This window comes from Tribolium madens, unplaced genomic scaffold, assembly GCF_015345945.1.
Source record: "Tribolium madens isolate multiple individuals breed KSU strain unplaced genomic scaffold, Tmad_KSU_1.1 Scaffold_1;HRSCAF=32;Tcas5.2_LG8, whole genome shotgun sequence".
NCBI classification, from domain to species: domain Eukaryota; kingdom Metazoa; phylum Arthropoda; class Insecta; order Coleoptera; family Tenebrionidae; genus Tribolium; species Tribolium madens.
Window position 1 is genome coordinate 8,986,734 of NW_025400984.1, and position 25,652 is coordinate 9,012,385.

Sequence of the window (25,652 nt, forward strand, 5' to 3'; positions counted from 1 at the left end):
ACAAAAGGGAATTTCGAAAATTTTTATTCTTGTTAAATCGTCACATTTTTATAGTACTTTATCACTCATCAATTAGTTTTTTTCAAAAAATAAATAGTTTAAGCAGAAAACGTTTGGTTCCATACTTTTTATTCACCTGGTATAATTTTTCTTACGATTTAGCAAGAAATTCAAAATTAATAATTTCTTTTAATACCCAATTTTGTTTAAATCTGGCAGCATGTTTCTTTGTTTTTTTTGGGAAGACGTAAAATTTCTACCAACTTAAAAGGTTACATCTATTTTTATTTTTATTTTGACTTTCTGAAATTAGAGTGGAAAAACTTACTTTCTGTTGCAGTCCTAGAAAATAGTATTTTTAAGAACACGTTTCCTAACGCAAGTTTTATGGAACGAGTTCAGGTTTATAAAACGAGTTCCCATAAATGACTTATGACACAAGATTTTTTCTATTTTGTGCGTTGTACGTATTTTTTTTAAGATAAAAATCAATTTTTCAAAATGTAGCAACTTTTGATCTAATCAGGTCATAAATGTCACAAAAGTCTCAAATATTTTTCAGAATTTTCTTAAATTAACAATGAACACAGCAAATATTTCATGCACACCAGCTGAAAAGAAGAGAAGTCGCTCAAAATGCCGCTGAAAATCACATTACCAACTTCTAGAAAATAAATTTTACTAGTCTATTTCAGCACCCAAATCGGTGTTGAAATGTATCATTAAAGCATCGGTTTTGGTATCGAAATAAGCTTTTTTTCAGACGCAAAATAGCAAAAAGTATTTATTTTTTGCGGATAAAATATTGTTGCCTCAGAATAACAACATTCATCATTAAATCGAGCAAAACGGATGCGGAAATCACAATTATCTGGCTTGGCTTTTTTCTTGAAAATCTCGACATTTTTATAAATCAAGCGATGTCGGAAACGGAAATACGCAAACAACCGACATTTGTTTCATCTAACGTAATACGATGATCGATTTTTGATCGGTTCGTTCATCCGTTACCCGGTTTTCGCCGCAAAAAATCCGCCAAAATTGAATTAAATGTAATTGTAATTTTCAGTAATTTTGTCAACCTGAAATGTTAAAATGCAGCACAATGCATTGCTTTTATCGATTTCGCTGCGAGATTTATTTGAACATTTGCTTAAACCGTGTCCTGAAAGTCGTGCGTGAAACCAATAGCGAAAGCTCATGCGAAATACATTTTCGTATTCAGACGGGATAAAGCTTTGAAAAGACACGCTTCTTTAGGACGAACACTGAAACGTCTTATTTATTTTTGCGGGCTGTTTCTCGGCATGAAAGCAATATGAAAAGGTCGAGAGCGTGTGAAAATTTATAGCAACATGTTTCGTCCACAATTGAGAAATCATCAAGTTTAATATCTCTGAGGGAAAAGTACTCAGACTCGTGCAATTTCTCACTAAGCTGAAAGGAGTTTGTAAACGAATAAAGCAGAGTGGTTTGAATAAGAAAATTGTACGGAGAGACTCAACTTTAACATTCACTTTTATTGTTGACTTTCAAGTAATTAAATTTCGTTTCTAGGAGCTGAGCCATTATCTGCAAAGTGCAGAGAATTTTCATAATTTATTAAAACAATGAAAGGTTTTTTCACTTTTCAAATTTTGGTTCGGTTTGGTGGGAAGTGTGGGGGTCGAGGATCCCTGAAAATTGCTTCCTTGTATTTTCACGCTGAAATTAAATAAAAATTGCTCCAATTTTTCATTTCACCGTACCCGAATTGATTCATCATAACTGAAAGAGCCCGGAAAATGTGACAGTAATCAGCTAGGAAATTATTACAAATCTTGACGGAAAAATTTACATGATTTCGTTGGCCCTGAAAGGAAGCAAAAGTTTCAGTATTGAATTGAAATTGAAGCAAACTGAAAGCGACTGAAACAGACCAACGAAATTAATTGTGGCGGAACTGATCCTCGTCGATGGATTGATTCTTATAGAAAAATATCGCGTTACTGTTCCATTTATGAACATCACGTTGCAAGTTTAGGTGGGAAAAAGTAGGAAAAGCTGCAATATTAGATTACTGTCTGACAGAAGTTATAAATTGTGCTTCTGAAATGTTTCAACTTTTCAAAGATTGCCGTCCGCCACTACATACAAATCTGCTGGGAATTCTTTTTCATCGAGCTTTCTCGATAAATTATTTTTTAAATCGCCATCAACCGTAAAACTTACACATAACCACGATAAAAGTCTAGTTTGTTCTACGTCACAGAACACCAACATCAATCATAATAACAACCTTCGACCACAGTTTAACGCCGATATTATTTTTTGTTGGCTTACAAAAACACATTTTGGCTCAATCGCTGTCTCAGCTCTTAGACCAGTCAAACATTTTTCCATTCTATCAAATTTTATATTTAACAGAGCAACTTGGTTTAATAACTAGATTAAGCAGTGTTGTTTAAATTTGTTGCGTTTTAATTAAATCAATTTATGAAACAACTATACTGGAGATTAATTAATAATTAGGCTTGTGAATGCTGGAAGTTATTTTCAAAAATTAATTATTCAACATTTTAATTGTAATTTAATTTTCAAAGGCTAGACGAATTCTCTACTTGAAATTTATTGTTATTAAATTTTGTAACGTAAATTGGTAGATGCGCTGGAATATTACTTTGTGTGTCCTCTAAACAATATTTTTTTTTCTAATTTGTTGTTTTATTAATATCATTAAATATACCAAATAATAAGAGTTAATAATAAAGCTTTAATATTTTGTGAAACTAATTTATGCTAAATTTGAAAATTTGTTATTTTAATATTTAATTTAATCTGAAATAATAATTTAAACTTAAATTTTAAATTTACAAAAACAGTTTTACAATGAAACAGCCAAAAATTTGTATTTCCTGAAGGTTCTTTTTTTATGACATTTTTAGGCCGAACTTTAAAAGGAAAAACAAGAAAATGTAAAAAAAAAGCTTTTAAAAATCCTGGGTACTTTTATCCTAAATTTGAATTTAATTATTATTCTAAAAAGAAGTTTTATTATTTATTAGTTTATTTTCACATTGGTTTTGCTGTAAAATTTAATAAAAATAGCAAATTTTAAGTATCTGTGTTAACTCACATATTTTTTTTACTATGAATAAATTTGAAATAATAATAAAAGGAAATAGAAAAAGTGAATACTTATACATTTTATCCGGTAAATTTTCAAAAATTTTAATAACTAAATCAAGCAATGTTGTTCAAATGTGTTACGTTTTAATTAAACCAATTTATGAAACAACTATACTGAAGATTAATTAATAATTAGAGCTAATGAATGCTGCAAGTTTTTTTCAAAAATTTATTATTCAACATTTCAATTGTAAATTACTTTTCAAAGGCTAGACGACTTTACATTTTCTGTCCAATTTTCTACTTGAAATTTAAGGTTATTAAATTTTGTAACGTAAAATGGTAGATGCGCTGAAATATTATTTTGTGTGTCCTCTAAACCAATATCATCAAATATGCCAAATAATAACAGTTAATGATAAAGTTTTAATATTTTGTGAAACTAATTTAGACTAAATTTTAAAATTTATTATTATTTGTATTAAATTTTAAATTTTAATTTAAGCTGAAATAATAATTTAAACTTGAATTTTAAATTTTATTATCTTAAATACTATAAGACGTAAATCACAAAATTAATATATTTTTAACAAAAAGAGTTTTAAAATAAAGCAGCCCAAAATTTGTATTTCCTGAAAGAGTCTGAAATGGTCTTTTTTATCACATTCTTTAACCGAGATTTAAAAAAAAAAACAAAAAAATGTGAAAAAAGTTATTAAAAAGATGTATAAAATCGTGGGAACATTTATACTAATTTGAATTTAATTGCTATTTTAAAAAGAAGGTTTATTTATTTATTTATTTATTTATTTTCCCATTAGTTTTGCTGTAAAATACAGCAAATATCACAAATTTTAAGTTTCTGTGTTAACTCACATATTTTTTTTTTAATATTTTGAGTAAATTTGAAGTAAAAATAAAAGGAAATAAAAAAGTGAATACTTTTACACTTTATCCGGTAAATTCTGAAAAATTTTATCAAATATTAAATTTAGCAAAGCAACGTGCTTTAACAACAAAATCACGCAGTGTTGTTAAAATTTATTGCGTTTTAATTAAACCAATTTATGAAACAACTATACTGGAGATTAATTAATAATTAGAGCTTATGAATGCTGGAAGTTATTTTCAAAAATTCATTATTCAACATTTTAATTGTTAAATTACTTTTCAAAGGCTAGACAACTTTACATTTTTTGTCCAATTCTCCACTTGAAATTTAATGTTATTAAATTTTGTAACGTAAAATGTTAGATGCGCTGGAATATTATTTTTTGTCTCCTCTAAACAATTGTTTTTCTTTAATTTGTTGTTTTATTGATATCATCAAGTATGCCAAATAATAACAGTTAATCATAAAGTTTTAATATTTTGTGAAACTAATTTATGCTAAATTTTTGAATTTATTATTATTTAAATATTAAATTTTAAATTTTAATTAAATATGAAATANAATTAAATATGAAATAATAATTTCAACCGAAATTCTAAATTCTATCATCTTAAATACTGCAAGATGTAAATTACAAAATTAATATATTTTTAACAAAAAGAGTTTTAAAATAAAGCAGCCTAAAATTTGTGTTTCCTGAAAGAGTCTGAAATGGTCTCTTTTATGACATTCCTTAACCGAGATTTAAAAAGCAAAACAAAAAAATGTGAAAAAAGCCATTAAGAAGATATAAAATCCTGGGTACTTTTATACTAATTTGAATTTAATTTATATTTTAAGAAGAAGCTTTATTATTTATTTATTTATATTCACATTACTTTTGCTGTAAAATACAGCAATTTTAAGTCTCTGTGTTAACTCACAATTTTTTTTTAATATTTTGTGTAAATTTGAAATAAAAATAAAAGGAAATAAAAAAGTGAATACTTTTACACTTTATCCGGTAAATTCTCAAAAATTTAGCAGAGCAACTAGGTTTAAGAACTATATTAATCAGTATTGTTAAAATTTGTTGCGTTTTAATTAAACCAATTTATGAAACAACTACACTGGAGATTAATTAATAATTAGAGCTAACAAATGTGAAACTTATTTTCAAAACTTTATTATTCAACATTTTAATTGTAAATTACTTTTCAAAGGCTAGACGACTTTGCATTTTTTGTCCAACTTGAAATTTAATGTTATTAAATTTTCCCTACTACAAGAAGAAAACTCATCTTGTCATGTGATGGGAAATGATTGTTTAATGTTGCCAACTTAGCTTCAAAACTACAGGCTACTCTGATCACATATTTAATTGAATGAAAAATTGTTAAGTCACCACTTGCTGTTATTGAAATAGTATTTGTCTCACACTACAAAAGTTTGCTAGCATAACACCTGAATATATCTGAGAAACTTTATTAACCAACTGCTACTGTTTAGACAGGGTGCGCCAGAACTCTCGCCCTAGAAAAAAATGTAAGGTAAAATATCAACATAATTTCGAAGTTAAAAAAGGTTAAATTCTACTCTTTGACTCTATTTCCGTTGGAAAAATAATTTTCCAGTTTTTTTTTGCTACAGGCTATTAGAAGAGGAAACAAGGAAGCTGTCTCCTAAATTGTAACTTTGTTGAATGTTATTTGTGGTTTTTATTGTTAAAAATGTTGTATTTTTGGTAAATAATTATAAAAAAACAAATACAAGATTATTAGTATCATTAAATAGACATAAAAAATACGAAAAAACAAATGTTACAAAATTTTGACCGATCGAATTTTTTCATTTTTCCATGTTTCTGGTATCTTATCTTTCTTGAAATTTTTTTCTGGGGCGCGAGTTCTGACACACCCTGTAAACTCCTAACTTTTAAAGTGTGTGGATGAAGTACATAATCAATGAAACCGATCCCTTCGAAACTTGTTTGAGAAAACTCTCTTGCGTTCAATATAGGTGACAGGTAACGTCACGGTTACCACAGTTACGGATATCAAAGCGTAAAACTAAATATTTCTGCCACTTGACACGACATTGTTTACAAAAAAACTAACAGACTTTAATAAACAAAGATTTGATCTTTTTTCGATTTTTTTATCAAAAGCTTTGAAAGATAGACACTATTTATAAGATAGTATCTAGATATCGGGTAAAACCATCTGAAATGGCCGACGTTTAGGCTGCCCTCAAAGACCTTCCGAGATTAGATCGTATTTTATGAGATTGTAGTTGCAGAAACCAACGCTAAAAACGGGCAAAGTGGAGACTTGCTTTACGAGAACACATTTTCTAACTTTTCCTTGCAATAGTATTTATATAATAATCAGAAATAATTACTGTTTTCTTAAGACATGTTTGAAATTTTCTACTCAAATGCAAAATAAATTTTCAGAGACACTTTTTACCAGTTTTCTTTTAATCAAGGATTTACTTTACATTTATAAGTAAATGTCAAATTACTGACACCTATTTAAGTATTTTTATAAAAATGTGTATTAATTCTTTTTCTATTTAAATGGGAGACGTTATTGATCAAAATGCATTTAAAAATATGCATAGAATTTTTACTGAAAGTGTTTCCAACTTATTTACTTAAAAATAAACTGCATCACTTTTTTTAACTTTGAAAAAAAATTGTTGAGTTAATATAATTCAACCTTGTGACAACAATTATTGAGAAAAAAATTCGTAAATTTTAAAATTATTTAAGTTTAAATTAAATTTCCAGTATAGCTAATATTATTATAATCAATTAATTAAAAAAATTAAATATTTAATAAAAAATTGTACTTTGTTAAAGTTACTTTACTTGAAATTTTTTTTTCTTAAATGGCTGAAATACACTGATCAAAGTGGAGTAGATAAAAATTATTTTATCTTACTAGACGATAAAAGACTACTTTATCTAATAAAATTAGTTGATAAAAGCACTCTTTAACATTGAGCACAAAATAAAAATAATTTGTTAAAATCTTGATTCGAAAATTTTTCAAATATTTGTATTTTAAAATATTAGACCAAAAATATGTATTAATTGAAAAAACTTTATTTTGTTAATATTACTTGAAATGTATCCCGGCGCATCCACCATTTTTACGATGCTACAAAAATAAAATAAAATATCAATTTATACCTATTTATTTATTTTTTATTATTTTTGTCAACATTTTTACAGGGTGTATCCCGTAAAACTTTTGAGTGTAATAACTCTGTTATTAACAAACGGATTTTTATAAAATGTAAAGTGTAGACAACTTAGAAAGTGGAAATTCAGTTAGTATAAATAAAACTAGCTCAAAATAAAAAATAACTGAAACAGAAACAAATTTTCTCAATTTAAAATTGAGCGAAACTATTATTATATTGTTAAGCACTGAAAAATAACCTCTTCACAAAAAATAACAAAATCACTCGCCTGAATCCGTCGATTATGTTGTTAAAATTTTGACCTTATATAAAAGAATTTTATCAAAGTTCTAAGCTTTAAAACAATTTAGTCGTCCATTTTAGCGGGACCTCTTTTAAGGACAGATTTTTGCTTAGAGTGTTTTTAACAATTTGATATAAATTTTTTGTAAGTAATCTAGCATTTTTAAAAGATATAACTGGCACAATCACTATTTTAGGAGCTTTAAGAGCTTTTAAATTTCGTTAGAATTAGTTGGCGAATAATAGAAGTATTAGATCCGAAAGTTTTAAGTCGGACACCCAGTATATAAAATTATGCGTTAAATTGACAAAATAGTCTGTAAGATAAGCAAAACACTTCGTAAAGTAATTTAAAATAATCCAAAAATAGTATTTTTTCGGACTCAATATTTAGCTAAAGTTTCAAATATCAAATATCAATATCAAAGCTTTCGCCAAAATTGGTACCAATTAACTGTTTTTATTTTGAATATTTGATGTTATCAATAAACCATAAACTTTGCAAAAACAATATTTTGTTAAAATTAATTGAAACGGATCCCGGCGCATCCACCATTTTTTATCATATCTATTTGTTGTTAATTTTTTGTAAATAAAATATTTATAATATAAAATCGTCCGATAAACTGACACAATAATCTGTTTACAAGCCTGTAAAGAGTGTTTTCACATAATTAAAAAATTACGATTTCAGAAAAAGCAACGTAATTTTTAATTCAATAATTTTTTTAAAATTTATTACAAAAATAGAAGTAAAGAATAAAAATAAAAAATTTCTTTCTTTTAATTGTGTTATTATTATTTTTTATTTTCTACCTTACTTAAAAAACAACTCTTAAATAAATTCAATCGTAGTTTAGTGGTCAAAATAGAAAAAAATCCTTAAACTGTTGAATCTTTGGCCACTTGTACTTAACAATTAGTCCTCAGGACAAGCTTTTGTAGTCGCTGCCTATTTATCCCGATGATGGATGCCCTGAAAAAGGAATCATTGGATTCCTCGCCACCTTTCGGTCCAAATTAAGAGATTATTCCAGTGGGGTTGTGGTAGATCCGTTTGAACAAAGAGCGGTCGCTTTTGGGCATCGGTGCCGTTGACAAGCCGATTCGTAGCCTCTGGCCGTGTTAACAATAGATGCCTATCATCAGCTAATTTATATCGATTTGCCTCCATCGACGGTTCCAAAAATTCAACATTGCACTATTAGCACGCACAAACAACACCTCATTAGATACGGTCCTGTATTATGCACAGTCCAGTAATTAAATTCGATTAGGCGCAAAGCGAAAATACCGAATTTGCGCACTCGATCGAACTTTTAACACAATTTTGACCGATCTATTTTCTCCACTTGTTTGTTTTTTATTCAGGAATGGCGGACTACAAGCCAATTAGCGAGACGTATTTGTTACCGGGAGTTGAACATGAGGAATACTGAAATTATTTTTGTGTTTTATAACTCAACCGGAGGATAATGGTTTCTGACCGCGTTTTACATTCGTCAGAGACAACTTGAGATAATTCAATTTTCTCATTATGAAAGTTGCAACAGTGCAAATCCTCTCTTCATTAGCGAAAAGGGTGCTAACAGATTCATGCAACAGTTTTTTACTTCCAACTAAGCTTAGAGAAAAAAATCATAATGTTTTAATTAAAATAGTATTTTCAAAAATTGCATTTTTTAAATTTGCTACCTAAAATTTAAACAACATTTTAACACATCTGTAACAGAGAAATTGACCTAAAAAATCTTACCTGTGCAATCTAGGCAATTCCTAAATACTCATAACAATCATAACACCGACAAAGTAATTAAGAAAATATTTTCAAAAAATTAAAAAATAAAATAAAAAATCAAAAAGATTAAGAAAATTATTAAACTTACCACCACTCATAATTTTGTTCCATTTACACCGGTAATTCCAAGATATTTCTAAATAATCCCAAAAAATGCCAAATAATTCCACATACCCCTAAATAATTTCACAAACATCTAAATAATTCCAAATTTAAATAAGAGTAAACTGGTATGATATTTATAGTTTGTGTTTGGTTAAATAATTTCCTGATAATATTTTCTCATATTTGCATAAGTTTATTTTTAAATTTTTTTGTTTTTGTAAACGTAACGTTAAATTGTGAGGGTTTATTAATCATTTTTTTGAAAAATTTGAAAATCTCAACAACAGCTAAATTTAGGTAGAGAAAAGATCAAAAATAACTTTCATTGAATAATTCTGAAAACCCAAACACGCAATAACAGCATAGGTTTTCATTTAAAACAACAAAGTTATAATTATTAGCCTTAAAGTTTGAGAGTTGGCATTTTTGAGCAACTTTGAAAGATTTTTCAAACATTTAGTTATGCAAAGCAAAAAAAAATAATTTACTGATTACAAAGGGTTCAAGAACTGTAATTTGTTAAATGGACACCTGCATCTAAAAATTTCGACAAAAAATTTTAGTTAAAAAAGCAAATTCAAAAATGCAATAAAAACGGTTAATAAAATTTCTTCTTATACTCCAATTTTGTGTTTAATTTGTCGGTGTTTTAAATATCAGAGATGTTGTTAACCGAGAAAATATTAGCTGAGATATTTTGTAGAGATTGTCCGACAAATTCTTATCTGAAACATTCTGTAGGTGAAGAATTTCAAAATAGTCGTGACATCAACAAATTATTTAGAAAATAATTCAAAAAGTAACAAACGTAAAAAAAGAAAATGATTCTTAAGAAAATTGCATTGACATCAACAAATAATTTAAGAAAATAATTCTGAAAAATAGCAAACGAAGAAAAAATTATTCTCGAGAAAATTGCATTATTATTTATTTTTTGGTTTGATACTTTTTATTGGATCCTCTTGGTATAGAAACGATAAACAAAAACACGATTAAACCCGTCACACCAAACTTTTATTTCAAACACAACGCGTTTCTCTCCCACTTGAGGATGACCACTTTGTGGTTCATTTTGGTTTGATTACGACTGTTTTTAAATCACAAGTATTTTTATAACTGAGATACAAACACACAAGATTTTACCTGAAACATTCTGTAACATTAACTATAAACTGTAAAAAATAACGAGAAAAAATAAGAATAATTTTAAGGAAGACATTTCAGAAAGTTGTTATGCAATTAAAATAATCATTAAAATAATTATATAAGAAGAAAAAAAGTCAACTGGTGTAATATGTATACTTTGTGTTTAAATGATTTTCTGATAATATTTTTTTATTTTTGCATAAGTTTGTTTTTAAGTTTTTTTGTTTTCGTAAACGTAACGTTAAATTGTGAGTTTATTGCTCATTTCCAAAATTTTCAAAAAAAATTAAAAATTTTAACAACAGATGAATTTAGGTATAGGAAAGATCAACAATAACTTTCACTGAATAATTCTGAATATCCAAATACGCAATAAAAACATAGGTTTATAAAATTATAAAATTATAGCTGTTTTTTGATAACCATTTTCAAAAAAATATATTAGCCTTGAAATTTGAGAGTTGGCAATCTTGAGTTACTTTCAAAAATTTTTCAAACATTTAGTTTTCCAAAGCCAAAAAAAAAATAATTTGCTTATTGAAAAAGGTTCAAGAGCTTTGATTTTTTAAAAAGACCCCTGCAAGTAAAATTTTTAACAAACAATTGACATATGTCTAAAACTATGACTGATAAATACTGACAATTTGGATACGTTTTACTTCCTTTGAAAAAGTAAATTCGAAAATGCAATAAAAATAGGGATTTTCATATAAGATTTCAAAGTTGTCGCTAATTTCTCATAGTTCCGGAAGTTTAAACATTTTGAAAATAACTTGATTGTATTGAAAAGGTCGATTTAAACTATATACAAAATTTTAAAGACATGAAAGTGGGAAAGTCTCTAATGTAGGTCCTACAGAAATCACCCTGTATAATGACTGAGTATTATTGAACGTTACAATTTATGACAATCATGTTTATTTTTTATCAAAAAAAATTAAAATAAACAAGAAAAAATACTAAAACAGAAAAAAACAAAAAACAGAAAGACGTTTAACGAGCAAAACTAAAATGAAATAATATCAAAATAATAATATAAGAAAACAAAACATTTTGATGGCATAAAAAACGGTAAAGGAATAATGAGGTTGAGAGTACAAAGAAAATTTAAAATACATTTGAAACGAATAGCAAGAAACGTTTCAAAATTGAAAATTTTTAGTTACATTAGGCTGTGACTTTGATCAAGTTGGCTACATTGTAAGTTGGCAGCACTGAATTATCAATAACTCGTCAGCCAACGACATAGTTGGCAATGTTACCAACATAATTTCAAATTTGCAGGCCTCTTTGATCAGCAATTTACCACTTACTGTTATTTTACTACACGCATGATGGCATTGCTTTAGAAACCCGAATTCCTCTCAAGACATATATACCGAATATTATCCTATTTAAACCTCCCCACTTGTCAATTTATGCTTTAAATTGCAAATTTATTCGCTACTATCATAGTGTTGACTGAGCAAACCACGTTTGTAATGATAAGGATTCCTGGATTTGGGATTAAATAAGTTAATACCATCCGTATAAAATAATTAAAATTGTATTACATTAAAGTCAGAGGTTTATTTAAAAATTGATTAACTCTAAACCAGCGAGATTTTGCTAAGCTCTTCCCTTATTACTCTTCTTAATCACAGTCCATTATTTTTCTCAGAAACAATGCAGAGAGAGATGGTGGATGCAGATCGTCTGCAGAATTTTAACTAGCATTTTCTTATCCAAGTTTACATGTCATTACAGACTTTGACAAGAGAGGAAAAATATTCAAGGTGCTTTTATTTCTTTTCTTGTAGAAGTTGAGTATTTAAAAAATATAAAAAAAGTTGGCAATTTCAAATAAAATAGAGACAAACAACTTGTCTATTGTTTCGTTAGTTTTCTTTTTTAAACTTGGTTTTATTAAAACTAGACTAAGTCAACTGATACCAAAGGAGTCTGCAGTTGAGAGGTTGCAAATATCTGATTAAGTTCCATTATAAAATCAATTTATTTTGCTATTACAATAAGAAAGTTGCATAACAACTTTTCTTCTTATATAATTCATTTAATGATGATTTTAGTTTTGCATAACAACTTGATGAAATGTCTAAAGTGTTGTTAAACAAAATCGTAATTGTTCTATTTTGGTGAACATTTCTAATTAAGTAAAAATAAAAAACATTGTGTTAAAACACTTGCTTCGTAAGTGGTAAATTAAACGAAAAATTAAATAAACATTGAACAAAAAAATAAACATTGAATTCGATTCATATAGTATAACACCACTAAATAAAATAAATAATTTCAACTTCCGTCTACGAAATAAAAAATGTGATTTTTGAATTCATTTACCTTAAAATTATTCTTATTCTTTCACACTTATTATTTTTGGAGTTATTTTTTTACATTATTTGTTGCTATTGCAAGTGTTTTCGAATTAGTTTTATATTTAAATTTACAGAATGTTTCAGGTAAGATATTGTGTGCTTGCATCTCAGTCATAAAAATTCTAACCAAAAATCTAACCAAAAAAAACGCAATTTTCTTGAAAATCATTTTTATTTTTTACGTTTACTGTTTTTAATATTATTTCCTTAAATAATTTGTTGATGTCACTACTATTTTGAAATTATTCACCTACAGAGTGTTTCAAATAAAAAAATTTTAGACAGAATATCTCAGCTAATATTTTATCAGATAACAATATCACTAATATTTAAAACACCAATAAATTAAACAAGAAATTAAAGTACAAGAAAAAAATTTGTTAACTATTTTTATTGCATTTGCTTTTTCTAAGTAAGTTGTGGTACTTATTTGCCATAGTTTTTGACATATGTCAATTTTTTGTCGAAATTTTTACTTGCAGGGGTCTATTTAAAAAATCAAAGCTTTTGTACCCCTTGCAATGAGTAAATTATTTTTTTTTGCTTTAAAGAAATGTTTGAAAAATTTTTAAAGTAGCTCAAGATTGCCAACTCTCAAATTTCAAGACTAATATAATTTTTTGAAAATGGTTACCAAAAAACAGCTATAACTTTGTTATTTTAAATGAGAACTTATGCTTTTATTTCGTTTTGGAATTTTCAGAATTGTTCAATGAAAGTTATTCTTGAACTTTTACCTAAATTCAACTGTTGTTGAGATTTTTAGATTTTTTTTTTAAATTTTGAAAATGATTAACAAATCCTCACAATTTAACGAAAACAAAAAAAAAACTTAAAGATAAACTTATGCAAATATGAAAAATATTTAGGGGTAGGTATGTGGACATATTTGTAAATAAATATTTTGGAATTATTGATATAAATAGAACAAAATTATAACTATAGGTTTACTTCTCAGAAAAGATCTAACCCTTCTTTTCTATATGCCCAAACACGATTTCAAAATAATTAAAAACGGCAAAGTTACATTGATTTTTGAAAAAGAAAGTGAAACACTATGCATTTTCAAAAAAGTCTAAATATGTATTTTGAAAAAATTTAACTTAGGTATAGTAAAGACTGATAAAAAATCTCTAAAAATTACTTAAACCATTCAAAAATGCAATAAAGAACATAACTTTCTAGTAAAAATTATAACCGGAAGTTTCGCCATTAAAAAATATTTTTATTGAGCATATACACAGTGAATCAAAAATATCGAACCAAGCGTTTTTTTCGTTAACAAACCACTTTACGAAAACAATAATTAGTGTAACGTAAAATTACAAATAAACTTTTAGAAATTTCTTTTAGTTTTCGAGTTTTTCAAAAAACTTTTTTTTAACTTACTGTTACAATTTTTTTCTTTATAGAATTTTTTTTTGCAAAACTCAAAAACTATAAGAAAATTCGAAAAACATTATTCTTGATAAACGGTCACATTTTAATTGTACTTTACGCTACACTAATTATTTTTTTCGTAAAGTAATTATTTTGGTTCCATACTTTGTATACAAATTTTTAGAAAAATACAGGCTGTTTCGGCTAAACCCCACATCAGAACTATTCTGAGTTTTAACAGCGATATTTATCTAAAATTTTAATTTTTTAAATGGAAGGCCCCAATTTTTTCTTCACTTAATGAAAGAGAATTTAATTCTGCATAGTTTTCGCATGGAAATATTTTTCACTGAAAAAACGTCAAGTTTTTTTTATGATTGAGTCATTCTTTTCGTAAATACAAATTAAATTTATTTAATCTAAATTTGAAAAACTTTTTTTCTTATTTTTATGATAACCTATGCTAAAGTAGCTATGGCTAATATCAAAAGAAGTTACTATAATTTGACAATTATCAAACATAAGTATAGAGAATACAGATCACAGCAGAACTAAATTCTTCTCTATTTAGTGAAGAAAAAATTGGGGCTCTTCATTGAGAAAAAATGAGTTAAGGGTATTTGAAGTTTCCTAAACGTAACCTTACATTTTGACGGTTTGTTAATTATTTTTCCAATTATGAACACATTTAAGAAAAGATCTAAGTTTTCTCTCTCGTATATCCAAATCCGTTTTCAACATAATAAAAAATGGCAGAGTTATCCATTTTTGAATAAGAAGATTCTAAAGGTTTAAATTTTTCGAAAACTTAGGTATAGGGAAGGCTAATGAAAACTTTCAAACTTTTCAAAATTACTTGATTAATACAAAAACGCAATAAAGAACATAACTTTCTATTCAAAATAACGAAGTTGATATCCACAGAAAGTGCCATTTTTTAAATACAGAGTGGTTATAAATGATTTTCATCTAGCCAGCTGTGAATTTTCCATGTAAAATAAAAAATGCCGCTTTACGAAAATAGGGGTACCTACTTGTTGTAACTCAAAATTAAAAAATCGTCGTTTACTAAGCGTCCACTTCGAAAATAGACAATTATAAACTTGTTTTCTTCCAAAGTATACATTATTATCAATTGGAAATTAGTTGAAACAATAAAAATTTAATTAACAACAATTTATTATTAAGTAATAAGTGACACTAATGACAGAACTAAAGCTTTCAAAAAAGTAGAGCGGCACAAATAAAGTTACATGCAAAAGAATTTCAAAGCTGGCTAGATGAGAATCATTTATAACCACTCTGTATTTTCATTGAGCAGAACCGAACCGATTATGGCAGTAATCAAAATTTTAGATAAATATTCATGGGAGTTCTACCAATACTTCTAATGTGGGGTTTAGGCGGAACAGCCTGTATAATGACTTCTAAAGTGAAGTTTAGGCGGGAAGTGGGTGAAAACATTTAATAAATAACGTCAAAGCCCCTTGAAAGCCATCTTTCAGGGCGCAGTCCGTTCGAATTACAAAATAATATTGAAAATAATGTAGTGTGTCAGACTGGCGCTCGTCCCGAGATAATTGCATTTAATAACCCTTTTCGCTTCCTCTGGTCTATGATTGGATTCCGGGGTTTTGCAGCGAAAGCAGACAATGGAGGCTTTTATCTATTCCGGCATCCCATTATGGCACTTTTTCTAATGAGGATGGAGATGTATTTGTTTGAGGAAGACAAGTCAAGGTGAGCGATCCTCGAGGGATGCTCCCTCTAATGTTACACAATAATCGTTTCAGATTCGGTTCGGTTACATGACACGAATTTTGCCGTATAATGAAATGAAAAATTCAAACGATTAATATTAATAAAAAAGTTGGCCGGAGCTGTTGGGAAACAAAGCGACCAACTTTCAACGGTGCATAAAAATTACGGCTCAATGCATTAAAAGTTTTAGGGGTGGTTTTTTATATTGTTATGATTTAAGCAGTCATGGAAGTTAATTTATACACTTGGAGGGCTCTACGCTCTCAGTGAGCAACATTATTTAATCAACGAATTTTTGTTTAACAATTTTTGTTATAATTATAAACCTTGCAAGTTGCTTGGATCTTAACATAACACGTTATTGTGTTCAATTTAGAGTTGGAAGTTTTGTTGATATCATAAACAATGCCGCTTTGTTTTCTAATTTAGAATCAACTCATTTTCTGCAATGATTTTGTTTTCTCAATTTTACATCGTAATCGCCCCAAAACACCTCAAGCCATTAAAATTAATTCTCAGTTTTCATTTTCCGACTTAATTAAAGAAAAAAAATACCAAATAAATGCCACAAGGTATTAATTAATTTATGACAAACATTATTTCTTTATTGGGTAACAACGTGGTTTCTTTAGGTAAAAAAATTCTTAAATAACTTTACATTTCATTGAAAATAATTATTATTACTTACTGGATAATAAGGTTTGATAATCGTAGCAAATATATGTGTAAATTAAACTAGTTAGTAACTAATTAGGGTTAAAATTTGATTGTAATTAAATGTTAAGTGTAATGTAAATAAATGCTTACTTGTAAAATAAGTAGAACACGAAACAATCTTTAAAACACATTTTTTCTCATCTTGGAAAATTTTGCAGAGTAATTGCATTTCCGACAAAAAAACGTGTATTAACCTGATGCGAAAAAAATAGCATAAATACAATTTTTGGTATAATTTAGTATTTTTGTGTGTTGATCTTAAAAGTACTTATTTTTCTAAGTAGTTTAAAAATGTGCACAAACGTTCAAAAAAAAAACAAAAATAATGTCATTTGCGATTGGTTTTTATATTTTTTGTCCAGTTTTAGAAAAATCTCTAAAGAAAACTGAGTTTTTAGCTCAAAAACTCTTAATAAAAGCAAAAATAATAGAATTTAGAAGTATAGTAATTTTTCAACCTATTTTTAACAAAAATACTAACTTGCTGAATTATTTGAAAATGGCCAGAAAATACCAATTTTGATTAAATTTAGCTATTTTTCATTCATTTTTAACAAAATTACACAAAACTTTTACGTTTCTGTTTGAAACATTTTCTTAAACAAACCGGAACTAATTTAATGATTTTTAGTCTATTTAAGCTCAAAAACGCATTAAAAAGGTAAAATAACACCTTTTGTAATTCAATTTGAAAGTTTTTGTGATATTTTCTGAATAAAAAATATGCCAGAACGGTCAAAAAAAAAATGTTATTTGCAACATAATTTAATGAATTCTGTCTTCTTTGCTCAAAAAAGCTCGATAAAACAAAAAAACAAAATTATAAATTCAATTTAGTGATACAGTAATTTTTGGCTTATTTTAACAAAAAAATATTTGCTTAAATGTTTGAAAAAGACAAGAAATAACACTATTTTTGACCTAATTTAGTGATTTTTTAGCATTTTACGTTGCTTATTGAAAAATATGCTACAACAGTTTAAAAAAAAACAAAAAAAATGTCGTTTGGAACCTGATTGAATAATTTTTTAGTTTAGCTCAAAAACGCTTTGAAAAACAAAAAAAAATACTTCTAACCCAACTTGGTAATTTTTTGACTAAAAAACCTGGCAAAACCATAGAAAAAAGACAAAATAAAGTCATTTGAGTCTAAATTTGGTGACTTTTCGTCTCAATTTGACTATCGTAAAATCCAAGTTCCCAACTCAAAAAACGTACTTATAAAGACTTGCAGAAAGCAAAAGTATTTTTATTTTCTAACAAATTTGGTTGCTTTTTAAAACGGTTTAGTGAAATCTCTCGCAAAATTAAATTTTAATTTTTTTGCGAGAATTCAAAAAAATAATACAGATTTCCATAATGAGACCTTATCCAGACACATCGTAATGTTAAACTTTAAAAAAACACAAAATATGCAGAAAATTTTAAATTAATGAAAGATCAAGAAAATGTGTTTAATATTTTTTACTTACGAGAAGTAAATTACTCTTAATAATAAAATGACTAAAAGTAAATAATAGAGTTTTAATTATTAATCAAGCTTTTTTAAGATAAAATTAATTAATTTTTGGAGATCAAGGTTTGTGATTTGTGATAAAAATATTAAAGATAACATTAGAAAATTGCTTTAATTATGATAATTGTGATAATTATCAATGCAATATCTGAAACAAACATAAATTTAGCAAAAAATAAATAAATAAAACCTGTAATCATTTGAAATAAAATTTTGTGCAATTTCATGAAATCAACACATAAAAACTATCGATAAATAATTCAAATAGAAAAGCCTGGTATTATTAGCACCATTAGTTGCGATGTGTGGCAAAATGAAGCGTAAAGCGTCGAATTTTCCGGTTAATTTTGTCGAGGCATTTGAGTGTTTTTTACCTTTTCGCTTTTATATAATGCAACCGTAAACATCGTTTCGGTGGCATTTGGCGGAATGTTCACTCTACATCCTGTTTGACGATATTAAATCGAGAGATCCTAAGAATTTCGCTATTATGTTCACTTCTCGTTACTCTTGATTTGTTCAAAATGTCTTAATATTTCGTGTAAAAAAATCCTCGGCTTTCGGTGTGTTTGCGTTGGGCCGAGAGTGGCCTTCGCCCTTTGGTAAATCTGTCAGAGAGGGCTAACGGCGGCCAGAACGTGCGGATTAACGGCAACGATAGCCTCTTTGTTCCGAATATGTTTAGGCAAGCGCTGAAAGAGGTTATAATAAAATGCAAAACAACGTTTTGTGCTTTCTCTATTCGCTACTTCGTCTATACAGAGAAAAGGGATGATAAAGGATAACGTAAGGGTTTAAAACGCGCACAAATAGCAAAATGAATTATTTAACATTTTTCAAGCGCTTTTTGCTCTAATTTTTAATTAAATTTTGGTCTTGACCAAAATCCACCAAGCACAAATTCGCCCGGCGCATCCACCATTTTTATAACTTTTATCAAAAAAGTTGATTCCTTATTTACAAAATAAACTACGTATTTAACATAATTTACAATCCTTTTGCCTTTATTTTTAGTAAAATTTTATTTTTTACTTAAGCTCATTACAAAAAATAGAGAAATATTAAACTAAACACAAATTTTTCCGGCGCATCCACCATTTTCGCGTTTTTAAATCATAATTACTTGCAAAATTAATTATTTAAAATATTTCAGATTTTATTTGATTTTATTTTTAATGAAAGTTTATTTTTGAATAGGACTCATCGCAAAAAGTATTTAATATCTAACCAAACACGAATTTGCCCAGTGCAGCCACCACTTTTTAATGTAAATTATTCAAAAATTTGTAATTTTTGCAAAATTAGATTTTAGAATATTTCGCTTTTATTTATTTGTAATTAATTTTAACCAAAACCACCGCAAAAAGTTCACACATTATTTTACCAAGCACATATTTGCCTGGCGCATCCACCATTTTCACGTTTTTAAAATTTTATAATTATTTGCAAAATAAATTATTTAACAAATTTCAGATGCTTTTTGATTTTATTTTTAATAAAAGTTTATTTTTGAATAGAATTTGTCGCAAAAAGTAGAGAAATATTTAACCAAACACAAATTTACCTTGCGCAAATACTATTTTTTAAAATAATTATGTATGTATAAATATTTTTTAACATATTTCAAGTGCTTTTTGATTTTTATTTATTTTTAATTAATTTTGACTAAAACCACCGCAAAAAGTATTCAAATATTTAACCAACACAAATTTGTCTAACGCATCCACTATTTTCACGCTTTTTGATTTTATTTTTAATAAAAGTGTATTTTTGAATAGAACTTGTAGCAAGAAGTAGAGAAATATTTTACGAAACACGAATTTGCCTGGCGGAATTACTATTTTTTAACATAATTATTAAAAAAAAATTAATTTTTATTTAATATATTTAAAGCGCTTTTTGCCTTTATTTATTTTTAATTTATTTAAAATACTAAAACCACCGCAAAAAGTATTCAAATATTTAACCAAGCACAAATTTGTCCGGCGCATCCACCATTTTTACGTTTATTCTAAACATCTTATAATTATTTGCGAAATAATTTTTTTAAGATTTTGCAAATGCTCTTTGCTCTAATTTTTTTTTAAATTAATCTTTTCATTTTTGACTAAAACCAACCAAAAAAATAAATAAATATTTTACCAAACACTAATTTGCACAGTGCATTCACCATTTTTAATTTCAATTAAAAATCTAAAATTGTTTGGAAAAAAAACTATTTAACATAAGTTAAACGCTTTTTATGTGGAATTTTATTTCATAGTAAAATCATCGCAAAAAAGTATTAAATCAAAATGAAACCAAAATTTGTCCGGCGCATCCACCATTTTTAACTTTATAAAAATTACAATTTTTTGGAAAAAAGTATGTAACGCTTTTTGACTTTATATTTTATTAGATTTTCATTTTACTAAAACTTGTGCAAAAACAAAGAAGAATTTAATCAAACACAAATTTACCTGGTTTAACTTTATTTACAAAAGTTAAAATTATTTGCATGAATTCAAAAATATTTGGCTTTACTTTTTACTTTTTAGTTTTATTTACCGTAAAAATAAACGATTTTTTAACATATTTCAAACGTTTTTTTGCTTTTATTTGTTTTTAATAACTTTTTTACTTAAACTCTTTACTTAAACTCTGCAAAAAGTAGAAAAACATTTAATTAGACACAAATTCGCCCGGTGCATGTACCATTTTTTAAACTTTTAATTATTTTGATGTAAAACTACCCAGAATTTTTTTTATTTTTAATCAAAGTAACAAGACACCATTCCTTTGACGACACAAACACAGCCATAAGCAATAAAAACAAGTCTGGGTCAACAGTAGAGTTTGTTACGAAACAATATTACCATTTCTATTGTAAATAAAAAGAAAATATTCACGTTTCTGCCAACACATTAATTTCCATCCACTTCAAGAAATTTAAGCTTTGGAAGCGTCTTTTATCGGATTTATTTGTTTATATACTTGACGTAAGCTCGAGTCGCGTGTCACTGCCAGGTGTAGTCAGTAATAAAGTTTCAGGAGCAAACCTTAATAATCTTATTAGAAAAAATCCGATTTGAATAAGCGTCGCGTGTTCGATATTGAAATGTTGACCCTGAAGCTGAAATATTCTCAAGTACTTGAATTAATAACTTATGTGTTTGTTAACCGTATCGGAGGCAGCAAAAAACGGAAGAAAAAACATTTAAGTAGTCAAAAGCCTCAGAATTGGGCGACTTTGCCTTGACCTTTGCGGGTTTTCGCGCTCCGAAATCTCGTTAAATAATTTATCGATGTCAAAACACCCCAAATCGGTCCCCGATGATGTATTCCCCGTGTTTTATTTGTCGAAACGGTGAATTACCACGGGTTTTTTGTAAAAAGCAGTGAAAAGTAGTGATGTTGAATGGCAGGATGTTGGAATAACGAATGTTGGGTGGCCATCAAAAGGTCGCCGAATAAATCTGGTTGTCGTCCGTAATGAACAGAATAATGAATAGGTGCCAACATATATCTTGATATCGGAATTATTTATGGCGAAGGGAGCTCAGGCTTTTACTATCCGCGACATTATATCAAAACTATTGTTTGCTGAAATCGTCCGAGGATTTATCGCGGTGCTAATTCTTCGACTATGGATACAACGCCCCCACGATCGCGCCTAATCGGACTACAGAAAAATAGCCAAGAAAGAGGAAAAACTTTACAAGAATGATTTATCGCGAATTTCGGTTCACTACATTAAAAAATGTTCAAAGTTCAAAGGAGACACCACGGGAGACAAGGCCATAAAGAATGTTCACATTATTAAAAAATACTGTTTATAGATTTCGGTTCTAAAAAATACAATAAAAACAGTTTTCCAAAAAAAAGTGCGTTTTACGACGTTGGACTTTTATTCAAGTTACAATTTTAGTGTTTTTCCGTAATATTTTTTTTAGTTTTGAAGAAAAAATTAAACAATTGTAAAAATCACAAACAAAAAATTGCTAATAATTTTTTTCAGTTTTTGTTAGCTTTTTAAAATTTTATAGTCCGTATTAAGTAATAACAAAATAAGAATTTTTTTATTATTACTTTTTTTTGTATTTGAGCGTTTCTTTAAGAATGTGTTTAATTTTTTTGCAACTCTTTAGTCTCCCCAATTGTCTTTTGCAGTACTAAATTTTGAAAAATCTCGACTCACATTTTTTATATTTAAACATTTCACTAAAAATTTTAAAATTTTTTATTGCAAGTCTAAGCTAATATTTCTGGTCACTTCGTAGTCTCTCCAACTGTTTTTTTGCAGCAGGATATATCAAAAAGATCGACATTTTATAAATTTGAGCATTTCTGTAAAAAAAGTCTGAAGATTTTTTAAGTTAATATTTTGAGTGAGATTATTTTTGACCCAACTTGAAATGTACCGAAAAACAATCCAAAAAAAATTTTTTATCTTGAGAAAAATAAAAATCTTAATAAGAGATTAAAGATCTTGAGACTAACACATACTTTTTTCTTATAAACTTATCGAATAAACATTTTTTAAAAAAGCAAGTGATGGAAAACTTGCGAAACATTGAGAAATTCAGGATATTAAAATTTTAAAAACATAAATATCTAGAGAAATAATTAAAAATTTGAGTTTTTAATAAATATTTCAACAGTTTACAGACAAGCCCAAAATAAAAAATACTTTTCAATTGAGTACCTATACTAACTTCTAGAAATTGCAAATGTAATAATTTTCAAAAAAAAAAAATTAACATTTTTTCAATATATTGAGAAAAAGCATAAATTAGTAAGATAAAATAGTAAAATTCTGAAAAATGTTTATAATTTCTAAAGTCGAATTTTGCAGCAGCAACTGAAAAAAAAATGATCAAAGATTGAGAGACGGTGATAAAATTTTGTAATAGATTTTTTCGTGCGTAAGAAAATAATAAAATTAGTAGCTATTAGGAGTAAACAATGTTTATTTTTTTGAACGTAGTGAAGCAAATAAATCAGCTTAGCCACGTAAACTCTCTTTTACTCCTAGTAACATATACTATTTTAAAGACAAACGTATTCAGATCGATTGTAAAGAGCAACACTATAATTAGCAAGTAAATGAACAAAATAATCAGGACGCTTTGCAAGTAATAAAATTATAACAACGCTTATAAACAACCATCACGCGTCAGTATAAGAATTTGTATTGAGACTTTCAAAAGTGTTTATTAATTGAAATATTAGATGATTAGTGCAGTTAGTAGTGCAAAATGTCAAATGCTGATCTACTTTTCTAGAAACTGCTGCAATAGCAAAAGAGACAAAAAAGAGACAACATTGGTAAATGTTATGGTAAAAGTAAAAACGCTTAGGCGCAAAAATAAAAAAAAATTCTCCATGGCTGTAAAATAAAACTTTTACTTAATAAAAATTGTCACTTTTGTAATTTTCAACAAGTTTAATGTATGCATTATTTAGTTTAGGTACCTTTTTTTAAATTTTTACTATCGAAAAATTTCTGTTTTGAAAATAACACAAACCAAGTTTGCCAAGCTAATAAGCGACTATTAAGCAAGATTATAAATCACATGTTTGTTTAAATCGTTAACTTTAACTTGGATACTTGAAGTTAATGACTGTATAGAATTCACTTAATTGTTGTTAAGTAAGGTTTAGTCTACACAATGTACTCATCAACTATCCAATCTCCCTAAAACGAATACGTTTCGCTAGTTTACTGAACCAGAAGTTGTGTTTAAAACGATAATTATACAAATATCAGATGATCAAAGTTTCAGTGGTCAGAATCCAGAACGAAAAATTCTTTTAAAATCACATAATTGAATAAACTCATAAAGAAACCTCAAACGAGGTAGTAGCAAATGCGATTAACATTGAGAATAAAGTGAGACAGCTCAGTTTAATTACAATATACCAGAAGAAAAAAAAATTAATTTGGAAAAAAAATTATAACTTTGAATCGGTTTTTTGTTCTCAAATTACACTTAATAAATAAGCAAATGCGTTTTAAAGAAAATAAATTTATTCATGTTCAACAAAATCCGTTTAAAACTTTCATTTCGTTTCAGAAAATTTAAAAAAAAATTAAATTGTGTTTAAAGTAAAATCGATTTATTGGAACCAAACAAGCAAATTAAAATTTTTTTTATTGTTATTGTATTGTTATAAAGAAACCACCACGCATATTGTACAAACAGAAATTGTTTACAATGTGTAAACAATGTTCATAATAGGAAATTTTGAAACAAAAAGTAAAATAGCTCAATTAAAACAGAATGACTGATTATTTTTTGAATTATTGATTAGATTGGTACGGGGCCAAAAAAATTGATTAGTCTTGTGTAACGCCATTTTGCGCCCTTAAATTCGCACCCCTCGGCCATATGAACTGCCTGAAGCGCCCCAAATGCAGTTCCTTTCCGTTGCATTGCAATTTTCCGTCACGTAATTGTGTTTTGAGCAAAGTTTTGATGAACGTTCGCTCCCCTTATGTATAGAAAAATTGCCTTTTCACTTTTCGTATTGTCATGTAAATCAGTAAAAATAAAAATCAAGTCGACGATATGTTACCTAGTATTTGCAGGGCCGTAACAAGCCAAACAATCGTCCCAAACATCTTGAACTCTCCGATTAAAACTCGAATAATTCGAATCCGGTCACTATTAACAATTTTATTACATCGGAGCTTTTACCCGGATCGCTTTATTAAACTCCAGGCTGCGGTTCATATTTAATGCAAAAGGTAACCGCCACTCCCACTTTTTTCACCGTTGGAAAAAATCCCGGAAGAATTTTGTTGACACCCGGAAATGGCAAGTCTGCGACGAGCTTGCGACTTTTAATCGGATTTCAAAGTGTTTTATTCCGGATGCGTGTGCGTTAGCGATGTTGTGGGCGTGTCCGTGGAAGCAAAGAGTGTTAGTGTCTGGAGTCCGGTCAAGTCCGGGTTCCGGGCGATACTGAACTCCGGTCTCTCGCTCTTTGCGCGTCGAGATGCGTCGTGTCGCGATGATGATCGGCTATCCCGCTAGGTTTCTCGGCAATAATACACTTGTAAATTGAGAGTGTATTTATATTCAGTTTACGGACCGGAGCGTCGCCGGGTCCGGAGCGACCGGAGACGCCACGCCAACCCCCGCTGACTGATCTGCGACTTGGAGGGTTAATTACGGAATGCCGGAGAGGTGATTCTCTGATTCCGGAGGTTTTACGCTCCTACTTTTAATTTCTTTTGAATTTACGCAGAGACGGTTTATTGTAATTGCTCCGGAACCGATTAGCTCGAGGTAATTTACTCGACTAGTGCGAGATTATTTCCATTAAATGTTTACGACCGGAAAAGACTAGTTCGCCAAAAACGCACAAGGGATCTAGGCCAAATCCCCAAATCGCATTTTT

At 28.0% G+C, this 25,652-nt stretch overlaps 1 protein-coding gene across 2 annotated transcripts in view; it reads right to left on the bottom strand.

Moving 5' to 3' along the window:
* LOC123003679 overlaps positions 1 to 25,193 on the bottom strand; it is a 46,685-nt gene extending 21,492 nt beyond the window's left edge. For both annotated transcript variants that reach the window (XM_044396606.1, XM_044396605.1), the window contains exon 1: positions 24,825 to 25,193. In XM_044396606.1, the coding sequence (XP_044252541.1) occupies positions 24,825 to 24,870 (46 nt within the window). In that variant the 5' untranslated portion in view covers positions 24,871 to 25,193. The remainder of the gene's footprint in view (positions 1 to 24,824) is intronic.
* Positions 25,194 to 25,652: the final 459 nt, after the last annotated feature.